The 19310-nt window shown below is 32.5% G+C and overlaps 1 protein-coding gene across 1 annotated transcript; it reads left to right on the top strand.

The window, feature by feature from the left end:
• The first annotated feature begins 10789 nt into the window (after window positions 1-10789).
• Window positions 10790-14263, top strand: LOC106421388 (cytokinin dehydrogenase 7). The gene is made up of 4 exons (XM_013862239.3): window positions 10790-11767; window positions 11917-12192; window positions 12885-13147; window positions 13789-14263. Exons 1-4 carry the CDS (start codon window positions 11054-11056, stop codon window positions 14096-14098), a joined length of 1563 nt encoding a protein of 520 aa, XP_013717693.1. The 5' UTR covers window positions 10790-11053; the 3' UTR covers window positions 14099-14263.
• Window positions 14264-19310: the final 5047 nt, after the last annotated feature.

Below are 19310 nucleotides of genomic sequence, written 5' to 3'. Positions count from 1 at the left end.
TCTTGCCGACAGACCGAGGAAATTTCGACGGAATTCCGACGCCAACGGCTAGTTCGTTGGAATTTCTTCTGAATTTTGTAAAATCCCCCAACGGCTCTCCAACGGCTATAATATTTCCTCGGAATTCATCGGTTTTTTCCGAGGAACACATTTTTCGTCGGAATTTCCTCGGAATATTCCGACGGATTGATATTTACTCGGAATTCCGTCGGTATATTCCGAGGAAATTCCGAGGAAACCAAATTTTGTGTTTCCTCGGAATTTCCTCGGAAATTCCTCGGGATATTCCGAGGATTTCATTTTCCGTCGGAATGTCCGTCGGAATGTCCGTCAGAATACCGCTGTTTTCTTGTAGTGCGTGTTTGGAGATAATCGACTTTGGAGGGATAGAGTTTAGTTCTTACTTGGCCAGAGAAGTGACGTGTGTTAAGAAGGCAAAGGAGGAAAACAGGGTTATTGACCAAAGGGTGGAGATAATGGTTGGATGGACGCCTCCTCGGATGGGGTGGATGAAACTTAATACTGATGGAGCATCATATGGTAATCCGGGACTGGCGTCGGCCGGAGGGGGCTGCGTGATGGTGATGGTGAGTGGTGTGGTGGATTTGCTCTCAATATAGGGAGGTGTTCTGCACCCCTGGCGGAGCTTTGGGGGGGGTCTACTATGTATAAGTAGTAGGCTGGAGGTGGAGGTTGATTCTAAAATGGTGGTGGGCTTTCTTATGACAGGGATCGAGGATACTCACCGGCTGTCTTTCCTGGTACGTCTGTGCCATGGCTTCTTGACGAGGGATTGATTGGTCCGAATTGTTCATGTATGTAGGGAAGATATCCGCTAAGCTGATGGTTTAGCTAACCTTGCTATTTATCTTCCTTTTGGTTTTCATCGTTTTGATGTTGTTCCGATAAAGCTTGTTAGTTTGATACGAGAGGATGTCGATGGCTCATTACGGCCACGACAAGTTCGAGTGTAGTTTGAAGTTTTCTTTTTAATAAAATTGGGAGGCTTTCTCCCATCTTCCTACCCAAAAAAAAAAAAAGCAGATAAAATATTAAACCGGAGGGAGAGATAAAGTCTGGTTCTAGAAGCCAACGTCGTCGGTAATCTTGGTTCGAAAGTCAATCTATATATAAATCATCAATAAAAAAAAAAAAAAATTAAGTTTTTTTTTTTACTTAGTAGTTAGCACTAGTTAATTAGTTATGTACAAATTAAAAAAAAAACTTTGTGTAGTTTATTTTAGGAATATAGATATTATAAATTAGCTTACACGACTGTTTTGACTTCAAAATAAAATAGTGACCGATCTTTCAATTTTTGTAAAAGAAATTAAAAGCCAACGGCTTTAGTGGTATCGCAAACATTAATCTATTTTCTGTCAAGTTAACTAGTGTTTTTGTATGTGCACACGAAAAAAAACTAGTGTTTTTGTATAAAACGTTATTAAAACAACCTACCATTTAATGTTGCTACGCGATCCACACTTCACAATGTGGCCTAGAACTAAAATTTTATTGTATTGTGCAAAAGCGCCGAGATTAAAATTATTCCTAGTTTTGTCGACAAGTAAACACATACCTATCAGTAGATTACATGTCATATTCAAATTTCTTTTACTACTATTATATCACAATAAGATCGTGGGATTTCTAACAAGGAGTGCATTTTATTTTGTTGTTTTTGTCGAGGAGATACATTTAACGTTCTAATCCAAAAATGAAAAGAAAATAGAAAATACATTTGACATGATCAGCTTAAGTTGAAAATACATAATAAATTATGTATACATAATATATTGTATATTAGTACATGCGTTCCAGTTACATTATCTAATCTATTTGAAAAATAATTATTATTTAGTCAAACATGCTTTCGCCAAATTATATTATCAAGTCAAATTTGTTAAGTACACGATGACACAAGACCTGCGTGCTCGTTAGTAAGGCGATACTGATTTTTAAGCAAGTTTTTAATCAATTCGTTTACTTTGTGCTTTTAAACTATTTTTGTGCTCTAACGCATTTTAATAAATGAGTTTTGAATAAATATATATACATTTATCCTTTTTGTTTTGTTACGTGTGTATTAACATTAAAATAACAATTTTATCGGATTAAAATGAAACAAGTGACCGTCTTCATGACGGCAGCCTCTTTATTCCGGCTTATTGATCGAGACGTGAGGAACATCATCCTTGGAAGAAGTTCTTCAGAAACCTTCTATCTTTGTGGCTCACTTAATTGGAGATCTCACTTTTCACTTAAATTCATAATGCTTCTCTGTTTTTACTTTTTTTGCTTTGGGAGCATTGACTCTAGGATAACTTTTTTGTAAATCCTTTTTTTATTCTTGATGATATTAACTTACGTAGAAAATCTCTCATATTTTAAGGTTTGCAAAACTTCAAATAGAAGGTTTGAGGGTATTTTTCTCCAAAAGCAAAAAAATCTTATATTAAACTTTTCTATTTTACATAACAGTCATTCCTTGTGTTTAACAAAACTTAACTATTATATTATAATAACTATAAAGTATTATAAACAAAACTATAAATATTATATTAAAATATTCCATGTAAAAACATACAAACTAATTCATTAAATTTAAATAAGTTACATAATTATTCGGTATAATGACTTCCATAATGTTCACATATATGATCAATTGAGGCATTTTGAAATGATAAATGAACTTTTTTATTTTGTATCCTGTATTCAATTTTTTGTATTTTGTTTTTGTTTGATGTAATACTATTTTTATATAATCTTTTTTGTACTGTTAATAAAATATTTTGTATTAAAAATGACTAAAATGATGTAACAAGAAAGTTAATAACATTATTTGAAAGTTACAAAAGCAAAAGGACTAGAAAGTAAGGAACCTTAAATATAAGGTTTGTACACTAAAATCTTATATTTGAGGTTTCATTGTACAAAACTTTAAAATTTAAGGTTTTAAGATTGCTTTTGGAGCACACAAAATCTTATATTTGAAGTTATGAGGAATCTTTTGGAGATGCTCTTAGCAAAAAAAAAAAGAAAAAAAGTGACCATCTTGTGATAGAAAGAAAATTGTATAATAGTTATTTTTTAGCAAAATAAGGCATATCCGCGTTAAAATATGTCGGATATAATTCGGTAAAGCAAAATAAATAATTGGTCATCAGTATTGAAGTGGGCTGTATATTTTCCGATCTTGTAATACCTAGAATAGAGACCAGTATACACATTCCTATTCTATCAACTGAATTTGGGGATTCGAGTGTTTCAAACCCTTTTCTATGCGACGTCTGCGTTGTCGATACTATAGTTGGTGTACTCGATGGAGGATAAAAATAATAAAACTAACTCTAGTACTTTTTTTTTTTAACCGTTATGTTGCTGATATTTCGGTTTCATCAGTGTTTATAGACAGATTGTGGGTAATGATCAGTTTACGTAGACAATTATCACCAATAATCCACATAGTTTGTTAGCGTTGAAACTTATATCTATTGTTATCAAAAAAAATTTAAATATATACTAGTAAGGTGTTGATTGTTTTAGTAGTTTTTAGTTTTTGGGTTTTAGATTTAAGTTTTTTTTTTAGATTTTGTTTTTAATTTTAGTTATTCGTTTTTTATTTTCAGATTTCGGTTTTGGTTTTTGATTATTCTGTATATTTCTAGTTTTCTAAAAAAATAACTGTAATTTTTTAAAAATAATAAACATATCAATCAAATATTTTAAAATACCATTAAAATAAATCAAAATTTTCATTGTTAAAATCTGCAAATAGTGAAGACACATAAGTTGTTTTCAGATTTTATTTTTGATTTTCAGATATTATTTTTCATTTTTTAATTTTTTTTAAAAAAAATTAAAACAATAAAACAAAATTACTAATAAATATGAAGTTTATACTTTTATCATTAAGTAATGGATTATTTTTTAATAGTATGCATTTTGATAAGTAATGGATTATAATTAAGAATATATTTTATCATTAATGGATTGATTATATAGTATGCATGTTGTTTATAAGTTACTGTAATTTTGTCTAAATAAATATTATGCTTGTTATTTAAAAAGAAACAAAAAAATATTAACTGGTTGTTTTTTAACTTTTGTTCCTCAAAGATATATTTTACTGGAAATGGAAATCTTAAAATATGTATAAGTAGTTAAAACTTAAAACAAAATTACCTTAATAAATATTTTTTTACTAAATTTTTATAGTCTTCAAAATTTCCCTTAAAATTGTTTATAGTATTAAAATATGTATAAATAGTTAAAAATTACCTAACTAAAATATTTTTACATATAATTTCATAGTTATTAAATATTTTAATTTTCTTTATTAAATTGTTTATAGTCTTCAAAATCTTCCTTAACTGTTATGTACACTTATGTGCAATATTCCTATGATCGTTTTGTTACATTCTATTAGTCGTGAATGTTATACAATTATAAATCGTCGCTGGGTTAATTGAGTAGAGGAACATTTTCTCTGATTATCGATATTAGAAACAGACAGAGTTAGCAAAAAAAAAAAAAAAAAAAGAACCTGAAGAGTTCGAATGGTAAAAGCAGTTCAAGCGGTGCAGATCAAGCAGATCATGCAGATCAAGCGGATTAAGTGCAGATCAAAGCGGATCAAACGGAAAAGTGCAGATCAAACAGCTTATTACAGTTATTATAGTCGGATCAATGATCAAACGGATCTAACCGGATTTTAAATTTTAATTTAATTTTAAATTAAGTAACTATATATATAAGTATAACTATAAATTATTTTGATACAATTTTATATCATTGTTAGAATCTAAAATGATATGAAAATGAAAAAATTAAATGATATAAAATATGAGGAAAACTAATTTATTTAGACAGATATTAAAAACATATGAAATTTTTATGATTTTTAAAGAACTGTAATTTTTTACTTGAATTTAAAAATACATGATTTTGATATCGAATCAGGTTACAATTTTAACGTCTGATTACAGTTTATAATGAGAAAAACAATTTAAAAATAGAGTATATATTTAAATAATAAAAATTACAATAAAATACATAATATATAAATACAATATATAAATAACAATAAATATTGCATTAAAATTATGAAACTGTATTTTTAAAATTAAAATATGAAAATATTAGCAATTGACCAAATGTGTCTATCTTCCATTAATATATATATATATATATATATATATATATATGTATGTATATATTTAAGTACAATATTATACATTTACATAATTAAAAAACGCACACATCGTATAAATAATTTAGATAAATTTTCTAACAAAAAAAAAATAAGTAAACAATTAAAAAATTTTGTATTGTAAAAGTTGTAAGTTAAATAGAATGAAAATGTGTTTTTTTTATATAAGAATATTAAATATATAATTATTTTGTAATAAAATCATTTATCGGTCAAAAAAAATGAGTGAACCACCACTAAATACTAATATACAAAACTGCATGTAGCAGATATGTCTTTTTTCTAGAAAAGACAAAAAAATATTATCTGCATGCGGATCTCCTGCACAACAAATTTTAAAACCAGAAAATAGTGAAGAGGAGTTAAAACGTAGTTCTCCGGTAATCCATAGGATCCGCTTCTCTCCTGCCTTCCCTATTCATAACCTGAATAGGATATTTACTAGGTTCCATTGGTGTTTTAAACTACTTTATGGGACAGGATTCCGGAATTAGTTAATTTAATTCGGGCGGGATTTAGGAATTGTCCTCCTAAAATCTTTATATTTTAATCTTTACTCGGTCCTCTTTTACATCATTTTAATGTTAAGTCGGTCACGATATTTATTTTGTAACTTTTAATACCTAAGTCAGCTATATTCATATGATAAAGTGAATTTGAATGCCCCACGATTATTACAGTATATAAATCAATAGTAAACCCACAATAATTGAAGGTTGCGATTAGAGAGACGAATGTCGTTCTACGTGTGGGTCATTTATTAACGTTTTATTTTATGCATGTGAAATAAATGAGAACATAGCATAAAATTACTCAATAAAACGCGTTACTGTTTATTACCGGAACAACACAAAATGATTACCTTTTTTTCCTAAAAGTATAAATAATCCTATGTTATCTTTTTAAATTGTACTTATCCTTTGAAATTTTAAAAGGTATTCAAAAGTAACATTTTATTTTAGAACAATAATTTAGTTGTATATCTCTATTTTCTTTCCACCGTTCCTGAAAATACTATTTTTTGGATTTTTTCTTTGTTCCACAAAAAAAATTTTGTTTAATACAATTAATGTTTTTTCATTTAAAATTAATTCAGTCAGTGTGTATTCATGGTAACTTCTTAAATGCTTTATGAGTAAAAACAATTTTTTTGAGCAACGTTCGGTTTCATTTTATTCTTTATAGTTTTTTTTTTTCTGAAGTACAAAGAAAAAACTTAAGAAAATACCAAAAATAATGAAAAAAAAAAACGTGAAAGCAAAAATGAAACTAGAAGAAAGAATCTTAAAAGGTGAAATCGAGAGATGTCTACAGGATCAAATCATACACAACCTAAGAACTGGATTTGAACAAGCCAGACTATGATGATGAATAGGAGCTTCATCCCAAGAAGAAGATGGAATCTAATGTGATGGATCTGCTTAAAATTTACTTGCCTAAGTATTTTTAACATTTGTTTTTCTGATTTTCTTTTAAGTTAGTTTTCTTTCTCTCTAGAACTAACTAAGAAAATTGAGAAAGAGTAATATTCTAACAGATCTAGTAGCAAAAGTACCAACATATTAAAGACAAAGATTAGGCAAAATGTGCATTAGTTATTTTCTAATCTACGTGAAAACACACAAAAAAAATAGTATATTCAGAAACGGAAAAAATATTAAATTAAAAACATGACTTATTGATATAGGTTTAGTCCAATATTTTTTCCCACATGACCTTCACTTTAATCCCAAAACTCTCGGGAACCATTTCACTCTAATTCATACGCTAGTGGATGATTATATATTGAGAATATTGAAACTTCCACTTTTATTGAATTCACAATAAAAACAAACTAAACTGAATGGCCACTAAAAAGTGCAATACGAAGACTTCCTATAAAGTTACCCATCCTAGTATTATCTCGTCCATCGTCCATCGAAGTACATACTCCCTCAGTTCCATAATATAAGATGTTTTGCATAAAACACAAGAATTAAAAAACTTAATTTTTTAGAAAATAATATCATTAATAGCATAAATTTAAAATAAATTAACCAATCATAAATAATACAGTAAAATATTATTGGTCAATCAGTTTCTAATAAAGTTAAAATACTTTAAAAATATCAAAACATCTTATATTTTGAAACATCAATCTTCTTCAAAACATCTTATATTATGGAACGGAGGAAGTATATTATTATCGTTTTTATATAACCGCTTTACACATATCTCTATAATATTATTTGAGAAGTCAGTTTCATACATGTCGCGCTCACGTTAATTCTTACGACAAATCAATCAAAAATATTTAATTTAAATACAATTATTAACTTTTTATGTAGTATCCTTTCTATATTTTCCAGATAACATATATAATAAAAAAAACATTTATAAAGTTTAAAAACAAATTTAAAAACGAAAATATATGTATATATAATATGATTTCATTAAAAAGGAAAGTTCACAAAATAGTAATATTACGTTTAAAACATATTTTAACAAAGAAAATATACTTTCAAAGTAATAAAAATACTTTCTTTATATCTATATTTTTTCTTAGATGAAAACAAAAATTATATTTTTATATAATGTGATTTCATAAAAAAATTCACAAAAATAATCTTGATACTAAAAATATAAATATTATTAGTTTAAAACATACTTTATACTATATAAAATAACTATATACTTCAAATTAATAGAAATATTTTCCTTATATCTATCTATTTTATAAGATGATTACATATAATAATTAAATAACATAATCCGCTATATGTTTAGTTGACTAAAATAATTTATAATTATTATTATTGAAATATTTTTTCATAATATTTAGCTGACTATAATATCTTACAATCACAGTGTTAGTGCTATTTTTACTTAAGTTTGAATTTGAAAGAATATATGTAACTCAATATACTTACAATATGAGTGAATCGACTAATCCAATTTATAAGCATATATAAGAGTAATGGTATAATTAGGGCTGAGATTATTAATCGAAGTTGCCGAAATGAACCAAAAAGTTTATTTTTCGGTTAGTTTGATTCAATTTGTTAAAAAAATGAATTTTGGTTCGGTAACTGATTAATTCATTTTTTATAAAAAAATCCAGACAGTAGTTTTAACCAAAATTTCCAACTGAACAAACCAAAATTTGAATCAAGATAAACAAACTAACCGAAATAACCAAACCAAACTAACAAAATTTGAACAGAAATAATCGAACTAACCGAAATTAACCAATTTTTTTTAAATTTAAATCAAAAATTTATCCGAAAACAAAAAACTTCGGTAGTTTTTTTTTTAAACCGAGCTAACTGAAAATTGAACCGAACCAAAAAAAAATTGGTTCACTTCGGTGAGATTTTGCCCGACCCGAACTACCTTCTGCATGCCTAGGTGTGTAATTATGGGGTATTTCTTGGAGTGATTGTTTCATATTTCAGTAATTTAGAAGCTATCATAAAAACATAGTTACACTACAGAAAATTGTATTTAGCCATATTTATTTTTGTGCTAGAATTTTCTAATCACAAATAACTACAATACAGTCAATTTTTTTTTTTTAAATATATATATATTTGTGGCTAAATAGCTACTAATCATAATTTGTAGCTATTCAAATAGTACATGAACTACAAATTAACACCCTCAACCTTAAACACAAATCCAAATTTATTTTATAACCAAAATATAATTATTATACTTGTATATCCAAACTTTATAATCAAAATACTAGCTACCCATTTCACTGATTTAAAAGAATCACAGAAACATGTTTAGCGAACAGTATACGCAAATTTATGTGAAATCATTACATGCGTTAGACTGATTATATCAATCAGTAATAATGATTACAGACATATCGCTAACATTTTCATCAAATTGTTTTGGCAAACAGTATCTACTCCGTATCTTGTGTGTTAAGGTTTGCTGGATTAAACAAATTTTCAGTTAAGGAAATTAGAACTTTATTTGTACCAAAGATAGGTACGCTTGAAAAAATAAAACATCTACTGGTTTTACAAAAAGAAAAAACTGTAACGTATATAATGAAATGATTAACCTATGCCCATATGTTTCATCGGAAGAATAACAATCAGGTACATTGTTGTATCTGTGGATCTGTGTTAATAGTCAATCTAAAAATAAACATGATTTTAATGGAAACATTTATTTCAACCAGTTCTCTTTGTTTGCCCTTGTTTGTTTGGCCAATTGTTTCAACTAGCTCATTGAGTTATGGTGATGGAAACTCATTTTCTTGGCTTTTATGAAAAAACAATAACTACGTCATGTATTTATAATGCCGTAAGCATACAGACCAACTTTATTACACAATTAATTTCTTAGATTTTCTGCTTTCTTTTTTCCCAAAAAAAAAAAAAAGATTTTCTGCTTTTTTTCTTTTTGGGCACGGGACAGATTTTGAGGATCCTTTAACCATTCTTTTAAGAATCGTTGAATCTTTTTCTTTTTTTTCCTCCTTTAGTTATCTTCACATAACTCAGGAAAATTGGTTTTTAGAGCAAAAAAATTGATAATTATGTCTTTTTAGAATAATATCTATTTTGTGTCATTTTTATTTATAATACCTTTTAATATTTTGAAAATAAATTTAATAAATAGTTTTACAAACAAAAAAAAATTGAAAAATAGTAACTATTGATAAAATACTTATATGAACTTAGTGATATTTTTCAATTCTAAAAATGTTTAAATCATAATATTTAGATTTTGTTCTAAATAAAGTAAAAAAGGCATTCTACGAAGTAGAAAACGAAATCCACTTTTTTTCGTTGAATCTACAATGTTTAGAATACGTGATCTACGTAAATAGGAGTATTCTAAAAATATTTAGAATACACATTCCGCGTTTAACCTACCGATCTAAAATCTTCAGAAATCAAAAGCTACACATTAATATAAATCTAAAACACGTAGAAACTGACTTCTACAGATTTACTGTAAATCTAAAACATGTAGAAACCAAAATCTACACATTACTATAATTTTAAAAACCTATAGAAACCGATTTCTACATATTAGCCGTATTCTACGGATAAGAAATCAGTTCCTAAAAATATGGAAACAAAATATTTGGAAAGATTCACTTTCATATTTTGAAAAAATCGATTTAAAAAAAACAAAAAAGCAAAAAAAAAAAGTGGTAACCTTCTTCTCACGCCGTCTTCTATATTTCATTGATTGTTCACAAAATTTTCACATTATTTCTACCATGATTCATATCTATGCTTCCACGGATCGATCGGTCTATAATTCGAGATCGGTCGATCTGTATGAAATCGACTTTTGCTGATTGAGTGAAATGGACCAGATCGATCAGTATATGCTCCGCGTTTTTTTTGTTCTGCATAATGATCAGGATCGATCGATCTGTTCGACCTTGTAATTTCGGATCGATCGATCCCGCTTGATCGAACTCATTATTTATTATATTTAAAAATTACAATTTTAAGGGCATTATTGCCGTTTTGAAAATAGTTAACGTAATAGAACATAAAATATATGAGATTAGTTTAAAAAGACATAGTTATCATTTTTTTTGCTCTTGAAAAACAAATTTTCCAATAATTAAATCCAATATCTTCGTTTAAACAACAAAACGAATCAAAAATACATTATTAAATAACATATTGATTTCAACGGCCGAATGAAATTTAAAAAATCAAACAGTAAAATAAGAATAATCCTAATGCTGAACTCAGTGGCTATTTATAGCTAAGCCACTGCTTCTCTCACCACAGACAAACAAAAAAAAGAGTTTAGTTCCAAAAGCTTCCACCTACGCTAGAGTCTCTCGAATAGCTAATCACACAACAACACACAAGAATGATAGCTTACATAGAGCCATACTTCTTGGACAACGAGTCCGACGCTGCCTCCGTCCTGAACGTCACCGGCAAATCTTCCGACGGTGTTTCTGAGTCACTCAACATCCAAGGGGAAATCTTATGCGGCGGCGCTGCGGCCGATATCGCCGGGAAGGACTTTGGTGGCATGAACTGTGTGAAGCCTCTTGCCGTGGTCAGACCGGTAGGATCGGAGGATATCGCCGGAGCAGTGAGAGCAGCTCTGAGTTCCGATAAACTCACGGTGGCGGCCCGTGGAAACGGCCATTCGATCAACGGCCAGTCCATGGCGGAAGGAGGGCTTGTCGTAGATATGCGGTCAACGGCGGAGAATCATTTCGAGGTTGGACATTATGGTGGTACGGCGTTTGTCGATGTCTCCGGAGGGGCATTATGGGAAAATGTGCTGAAGCGGTGCGTTTCGGAGTACGGCTTGGCGCCGAGGTCGTGGACTGATTACCTCGGGTTGACGGTAGGCGGGACGTTGTCTAATGCCGGCGTTAGTGGACAAGCGTTCCGTTACGGTCCACAGACGTCAAATGTAACGGAGCTAGACGTGGTAACGGGAAATGGAGACGTCGTTACTTGCTCGGAGATGGAGAACTCAGAGCTCTTCTTCTCTGTTTTAGGTGGTCTTGGCCAGTTCGGTATCATCACCAGAGCTAGGGTTTTGCTTCAGCCAGCACCAGATATGGTGATTACTTAAAACCCCAAAATTAAAATAATATTTTATAATCTCAATTTGATATTTATTTAATCCAATCAAAATCAGAGAATTTGGATTTATTTTTAAAAAAATGAATGATGACTGATTTTTAATTTTTATATAAATGATTGTATTAGGTGAGGTGGATAAGAATAGTGTACGCCGAGTTCGACGAGTTTACTCGGGACGCTGAGTGGCTTGTGAGTCAGAAGGACGAGTCTTCGTTTGATTACGTGGAGGGCTTCGTGTTCGTCAACGGAGACGACCCGGTCAACGGCTGGCCTACAGTTCCACTCCACCCAGACCAAGACTTTGACCCGACTCGACTCCCACAGTCTTCCGGGTCGGTTCTTTACTGCCTCGAACTTGCTCTTCACTATAGAGACTCTGACTCCAACTCAAGCGTCGACAAGGTAACTTTCAAACTCTCTACAATAATCTGTTAAAGCAACCGTTCATTTTTATGATCCGACGGTGGCGGAAGCTTCGGATGTTCCACAAACGGGCCCGTTTTTTTCTCGCTAATATTGACTCGACACGTATTTAATTCAGGACCGCTTTGAGTTTTCTCGACCTCCATGATTATAGCATATGATTCAAAAATAGTGAAAGAAAAAAAGATAATATAATTTATGAATAAGGAAATATAATAGGGTGTTGAAAGGGAATTATACAGTCTCTTGTCTGACTGCATAATATGAAACTGACCATACATTGGGTAATGTATCTTCCATTTTGGATTTTCTGACAAAAGAAAATTAAAATTAAATGTGATTCTTTCTTTCAAGTGCCCTCTTCTTCACCACGTTATTACGAAAACGACCTTTGTCTTCATTTCTCATTGAAACCCATAGTTACCTTTCTACCTCAATTATTTAGGTTAGGACACACTTGTGACATGTCCATTGGTCACGCGTTAGAGTTGTATTTATATTTTTTATATGCTAACGTTCTCAAGTAAACAACATTGATGGTTTTGATATCAACCGGTCCCAAAAAATGACTAAAAATCTAGCATCGTTTTATGTGGCATGTATCTGTTCATCCTTGCCAAACATATGTACTGAAAAATACCCCTGACCTGTTTTTTTTTCTTTATTGAAAGAGAATGGAGAGATTGCTCGGACGGCTGAGATTTGACGAAGGGTTGAGGTTCGAGGTGGATCTGCCTTACGTTGACTTTTTACTGAGAGTAAAACGGTCCGAGGAGATCGCAAAAGTGAACGGCACGTGGGAAACGCCGCACCCTTGGCTTAACCTCTTCGTGTCGAAGCGTGACATCGGAGATTTCGAACAGAAGGTCTTCAAGGAGCTTGTCAAGAATGGAGTCGGTGGGCCTATGCTGGTCTACCCACTCTTGCGAAGCAGGTGAATATCACCATCTCTCTTTTATTACTAGGACCCATTTTTTATCTCTTCTTTTTTGGGTTCGACAAGGCAATCTATCTATCTTAAAGAAGACCATTTATTACAAGATCGGTCTAGTTAAGTTTTTTTTTAATTCTGGCACGTGTTAATCAATAGTTTTAAGGTTAGTAATACGATGCCGTATTAGGTATTACGGTTGGGTGGGTGACGGAGTTAGATTGCAGCCGTCGTTAAGGTTAGCGTCATATTGGGAAAGAGTTGTGTCTGAAAGTTGAAATCTGTGGGGACAAAGATACGGTAATGGGACCCACAATATGCTACAGTTAATTTTATTTACTAATTTTCGTTTTTTAGTTGACAATCTTTTTGTACTTTACTGAGCTATGATGTATGGATCCGAGGCTAGTTTTGTCTTAAGATTTTTTACTTTATGTGGAAAACGAGATTTGCTGGTACTAACCGGTAGACGTAAGAAAATGAAATCATTCGAATGGATTACTGCAAAGAGACAAAGTGGCTGCCTAACTTTATCTTTATTGACCGATAGTCCTTTTATATTCGGCTTGATGATTTTATAATTGACTTTTTTGCTATTTAGTAGTGGTATTAAGTATTAACTATGAATGATTAATTTTTATCAGGTGGGATGACCGTACTTCCGTGGTTTTACCGGAAGGAGAGATATTCTACATTGTGGCATTGCTTCGGTTCGTGCCTCCCGGTGCTAAAGCTTCATCGGTCGATAAGTTGGTGGCTCAAAATCAGGAGATTGTTCAATGGTGTGTCAAAAATGGAATAGATTTCAAACTGTATCTTCCTCATTACAAGTCTCGAGAGGAGTGGATTCGTCACTTTGGAAACCGATGGTCGAGATTCGTTGATAGGAAAGCTATGTTTGATCCCATGGCCATCCTTTCACCGGGTCAAAAGGTTTTCAATAGGGCTCTTTGACCCCCTATTTTTCGTTTTTACTTCGGCATTCTTGAGTTTTGTGGGTTTAATGTAATTTTTATGTAATTCTTTTTTCCAATTGGCCTTTGCGTCTCGTCCAATTATGGAGTTCACTTCAAAAGAAAAACGTCCTTTTTTGTTCAATATAAAATTTTCCAGACATAATTTATACTGTATTTCTTTATATAACCCTATATTTAACACCAGCTAAGTAATTGACTTGAGTCTTCCTCTTAACCTTCCGTGAGATGATCAATTAGCTAAGGCTCCTTTAAATGACATGGACATGTGGAAGTAACACATCGATGAAATAAATCGCATGGAATGAATGTATAAGATTTTGGACTGATGTTCCCGGTTCGATGTTGCCTCGGTTATTTCACTTGTAAACCAGCTCCAAACTTTGGCTTGGAGCAAATTTTTATTTTATTTTTAGAAAAAAAAAGATTTTGGACTGATGACCTTTCTGTGTGTGTAAATTTTTAATTCAAACAGCGTCAGTATTGTTCTGTAGGTGTACCACTGTTTATATATTTTTTAAAAATCGTTAGTAGTTAATTTATTCGTACCGGCCGGTTAGAGGGTTAATTCCAAAACTCCTTTCATACACGCTAGCAATATGTAATTTAACCCATAAACTAAAGTATCCATTCGGTTTGGCCAGTAAACTTTACTACGTATTGAAAAAAAATTCGCGTATAAGTATTAGTTTAGTATTATTGATTTTGCGCTGATGACCATTTTGTGTATGTAAATTTGGATTTAACCTGCGTCAATATTATATATATGTTATAAACCATACGATGGATGTCCATAACCGGCCCGGTCTATAACCGGTCCAGTCTATAACCGGCCTAATACCAAGAGAGAGAGGGACGGCCCAACCTTAGAGAGAGAGAGAGGCGGCCGCATGAAGAGGAGAGAGAAGCGGATTAGGCTTTAAAGAAAATAAAACTCTATTTCCTTTTCCTTATATTTGTACATTTTCTATATTTATGTCTTTCCTTTTATCTCTTTGTAACTCTCGTATATAAGGACACCTTATGATTGAGTAATAATACACACAACTTACAGATTCCTAAACCTTAAGTTCATAACACGTTATAAGCACGATAGCCTCTAACACCCTGAGCCTAAAACCAAATCGCTAAAACCCTAAAACCCTAAATGAAAAGGAATATGCCTTGGAACTTCGAAGAGTCCGTTCTCCCAAACCGTGAGGACCCAGAAAACGATCAAGATATCAAATCAAAGCCCTGACCGAGACGAATCAGTCAGTGCAAACCGCTTGTCGATCTGACCACCGACGCGCCCTCACGCACATATACAGTGCGCGCCGATTTGCTTTGGAACCCTAATCCGAACCCGACGATACCGACGAACCCTAATCTGTTCGCGACTCCGTTCCAGCTCGCGTCCAAGACTGCTCGTGTACAGCTCGCGTCCCAGCCAGCTCGCGTCCCGATCGTGTCTAAGCTCGAGGTTCATTCTTGGTGGTCCGGTTTCTACAAACAACTAAACTAAAGGTATTTCGAATTCTAAGAACATAATGAATCGAATTTGGTTGATTGTAAAGAATGAAACCCTAAAATATAATCTCTAAGATGAAAGCCATAGGATAATAGATCAATCCCTAAGCGAGTAAATCGAAGCTCTATAAGTTCGATCCCCAAACCCTAAAAATCGAGATTGATCCATTGATCAATTAAAATCAGAACCTTAAAAGTTTTGAATCTCAAATCAAATCCCTTTGATCTAAGATAGAATTTTTGAAATCCCTAAACCCTAATTCGAAAACTATTGATTAATTAAAATTGATTGATTGATTGATTGAGATTGAATTTGATCATTCTGAAATTGAAATTGCTTGTTAATAAAATCGAAATCCTAAAACCCTAATTCTGAAAATCGATTTTGATTGTTTGAAATTGAACATTGATTGGTTGATTTGATCACCTAGAACTATTGTTAGGATTGTTCAAACTCGAATATGATTGTTTGGCTTGTTTAAACTAAAACCCTAATGACCTAGTTTAGATTATTTTAAAATCGAAATCTGAAACTACATATTAGGTTAAACTGTTCTAGACTTGATCATACTTGTGGCCGTGTGGCCTTGTTGCATTCATACCATAACTTAATCACATTGATTGATTGCAATTACAATTAGAACTTATTCTAGGAAGGGTGTTGAATTGAATCAAATAGATGTGTGGCTTGATCTTTGCTTGGCCGATAGGTTTTCTTGTTTTGATTGCATCATGAACTGATATAAACAAACCATGTTAGGATTGCAATTACACGACAATCTAAATGCATAAAAACGAACTAGTTTGCATCCATGGCCGTGCGGCTTGCTCATTGGCCGTGAGGCATAGATCTTGGCTGTGAAGGCTTGTTTGATTGTTTGAACATAAAACCCTAATCGTTTAAACATTAAAAACTATTCCTAAAAGATCTAAAAATATTAATCTATAACTTCAGATATCGAAAATCAACAACCTTGATTTCGCTGCCCTAAATCTATTTGGAAACAATTACCTTTAGTGGGCGCTCGATGCTAAGATCATCATGAAATCCAAGAGACTCGGTGAGTTTATCACCGAGAACAATAATACCAATGAAAAGGATCGTTACAGAACCATATTCGTCATCATCTAGCTGAGAGTCTCAAAGATCAATACCTAACCATTGAGAATCCACTAGATATGATCACCAGAGAACGGTGATCTTACCAAAAGCTCGATTTTATTGGACAAATCTGAGGATCCAAGACTATAAGCCTGTGGACGAATATAACTCTGCACTGTTTTAGATTATTTCTAAAATGAAATTGTGTGGTGAAAATATTACGGAACATGATATGCTTGAGAAAACCTTTTCCACTTTCCATGCAAGCAATGTGTTGTTACAATAACAGTACGGAGAAAAATGTTTCAAAACCTATGCTAATCTTATTTCTTGTCTCTTGCTCGCTGAGCAGAACAATGAATTACTAATGAGAAATAGTCAGATGAGACCACTTGGATCAGCTCCACTACCTGATGCACACGCTACAGAGGACAACAAAGAGTCCAACCACGTCCAAGGAAACGGCCAGCATGGCTGTGGTCGAGACAAATCGAACGAACGTGGCCGCGGTCGAAGACCCTTTGGCCACGGGCGAGGAAATGGTCGAGACCATGGACGGGACTGTGGCTCATTCGGACGAGGCCATGGTCGTGGCCGTGGATCTTTTTTCAAACCCCAACACTCGACTAAATCAGAGAAATACGTGTGCCATAGATGTGGAATGAGCAATCATTGGGCTAATACTTGTAGGACTCCCAAGCATCTAGTTGACCTCTATCAAGAGAGCTTGAAAGGGAAGAATCCTGAAGCCCATATGACTTACCAAGATGATGAAAACGACTTCAATCATGAGAAGAACGATCTTATGGATTATGAAAGTTCAGATTGTCTAAAAAACTGAAGATTGATTTCGACATTTGTAATCTAAATTCTATGTTCTTTGTTTTGATGTTTTTCATTTCTATGTTTTTCATTTCTATGAACTTGTTTTATTAAAACTTAATAAAAGGAATGAATGATTTTTGAAAACGCCAATATGATTTGCGGGTATGGTACACATTAAGGGCTATGGTCAGATATGTATAAGGGCAAGCATTTAGATGCTTTATATTCACCCAGAAAAATCCATTGAGATTATATAGAGATATAAGAATGAATGGTTTCCATATTGAAACAATGGGCGAAGGAAACAAAGAGGTCCTTCAGATATATGTATAAAATAGCCCAAGGCCATAATGAGTTCTAAAAAACTATACATGCATTCTCTATTGATCTAGACTATGCCAAGATCAGTATGATAGAGGCAATAGTCATGGTAACTAAAATTGTTTACCCACGAAATTATACACTTTATGGTATGACCGGATTGGCCATCATGGTCCAAAACATGATGCGAAATTGATATTAGAAAAGGCACAAAGAGTTATCCCATAGAATCTCATGTGTGTAGCATGAACACAAGGGAAACTCATTAGGCCATGATGTCCCAAAGCACTTAAAGATTATAGTATGTCCATGAGGGGGCAGTGAGGACAAATCCGCACATGTCCATACTATATATAGCTTGGCTGAATTCTTTTATAAATCTATATTGGCCATTATCCATAGGTCCAAACTCTCAGTCCAAGGCTTGGGGATACACAAATTTACATACATCTTAACTAATAAGCATCAGACCATTAAGTGAGCATAGATATTCTCACCACAAATATATGTGCCGTCTAAGATGGATCCTTAGAAGAGGATGAGGATATATGTTGGATATGAATCTCCCACAAATAATGAAGTGCCTTGAGCCAAATATGGGTGATCTATTTAGTGGCCAAGAACACGGATTGCAAATTTTAATGGATCCGACTATCCAACATTAGGGGGAGAAAATAATAAGCTGGTAAGAGAAACAGAATGGCATCGACCATCATTATCTTGGCAAGATCTTCGGACTAAAGAATGTGAAATAGACGTCCAAAGATTATACATTTACAAAGCTAGCTAATCAAATGTCAGACACATTTGCTGACCCGAAAAAGAATGACTAAGTCATATATAAACCAGCTTGTAAAGCACAAACTAAATTGATGTCCAAGAGAGACATAGTCAAGTTGCTACAGAGTCTATACAAGATAGACCAATAAGTTCCAAAGATAAGAATCCTCGGAAAAAAAGAGAAAGGTGCATAGAATGATAAAAAAAAATCCGAGGTCAAGGAAACCATACCAGACATAGAGATAAGGCCGGCCGGCTCTAAGGTACAGGTACCAAACAATGCAGCTTTGGACGCCAAGCTGCAAAGTATTAAAGGTCCTGATAATAATGAATCTCAATCGATTATATCATGTCTGGAACATAATGGAACACAATAAAGAATGTCGACATAAGATAATTTATTTGCATACAAGGTAGCACTTGAATTTATGAATATAAGCGAGGATCATGAACCCACGTTAGTATAAGAGTGTGCACTCGTATAACAAATTGGATTGAATGGAAACGTGGGGTTAAATAGTTTAAAGAATAAATGCGTATTTGGTCATATGATTAAAACGCCATGTGCTGTTAAAACCAGTGGATATAAAAGGGTCTTGTGAGGAATATAAATCGTGAGATATAAAGCTGATATTGCACAAGGATTCTCACAAAG

Source organism: Brassica napus, chromosome C9, assembly GCF_020379485.1.
Source record: "Brassica napus cultivar Da-Ae chromosome C9, Da-Ae, whole genome shotgun sequence".
NCBI lineage: Eukaryota > Viridiplantae > Streptophyta > Magnoliopsida > Brassicales > Brassicaceae > Brassica > Brassica napus.
The sequence above is the reverse complement of the archived record's forward strand: the minus strand, read 5'-3'. Positions and strand labels throughout refer to the sequence as shown.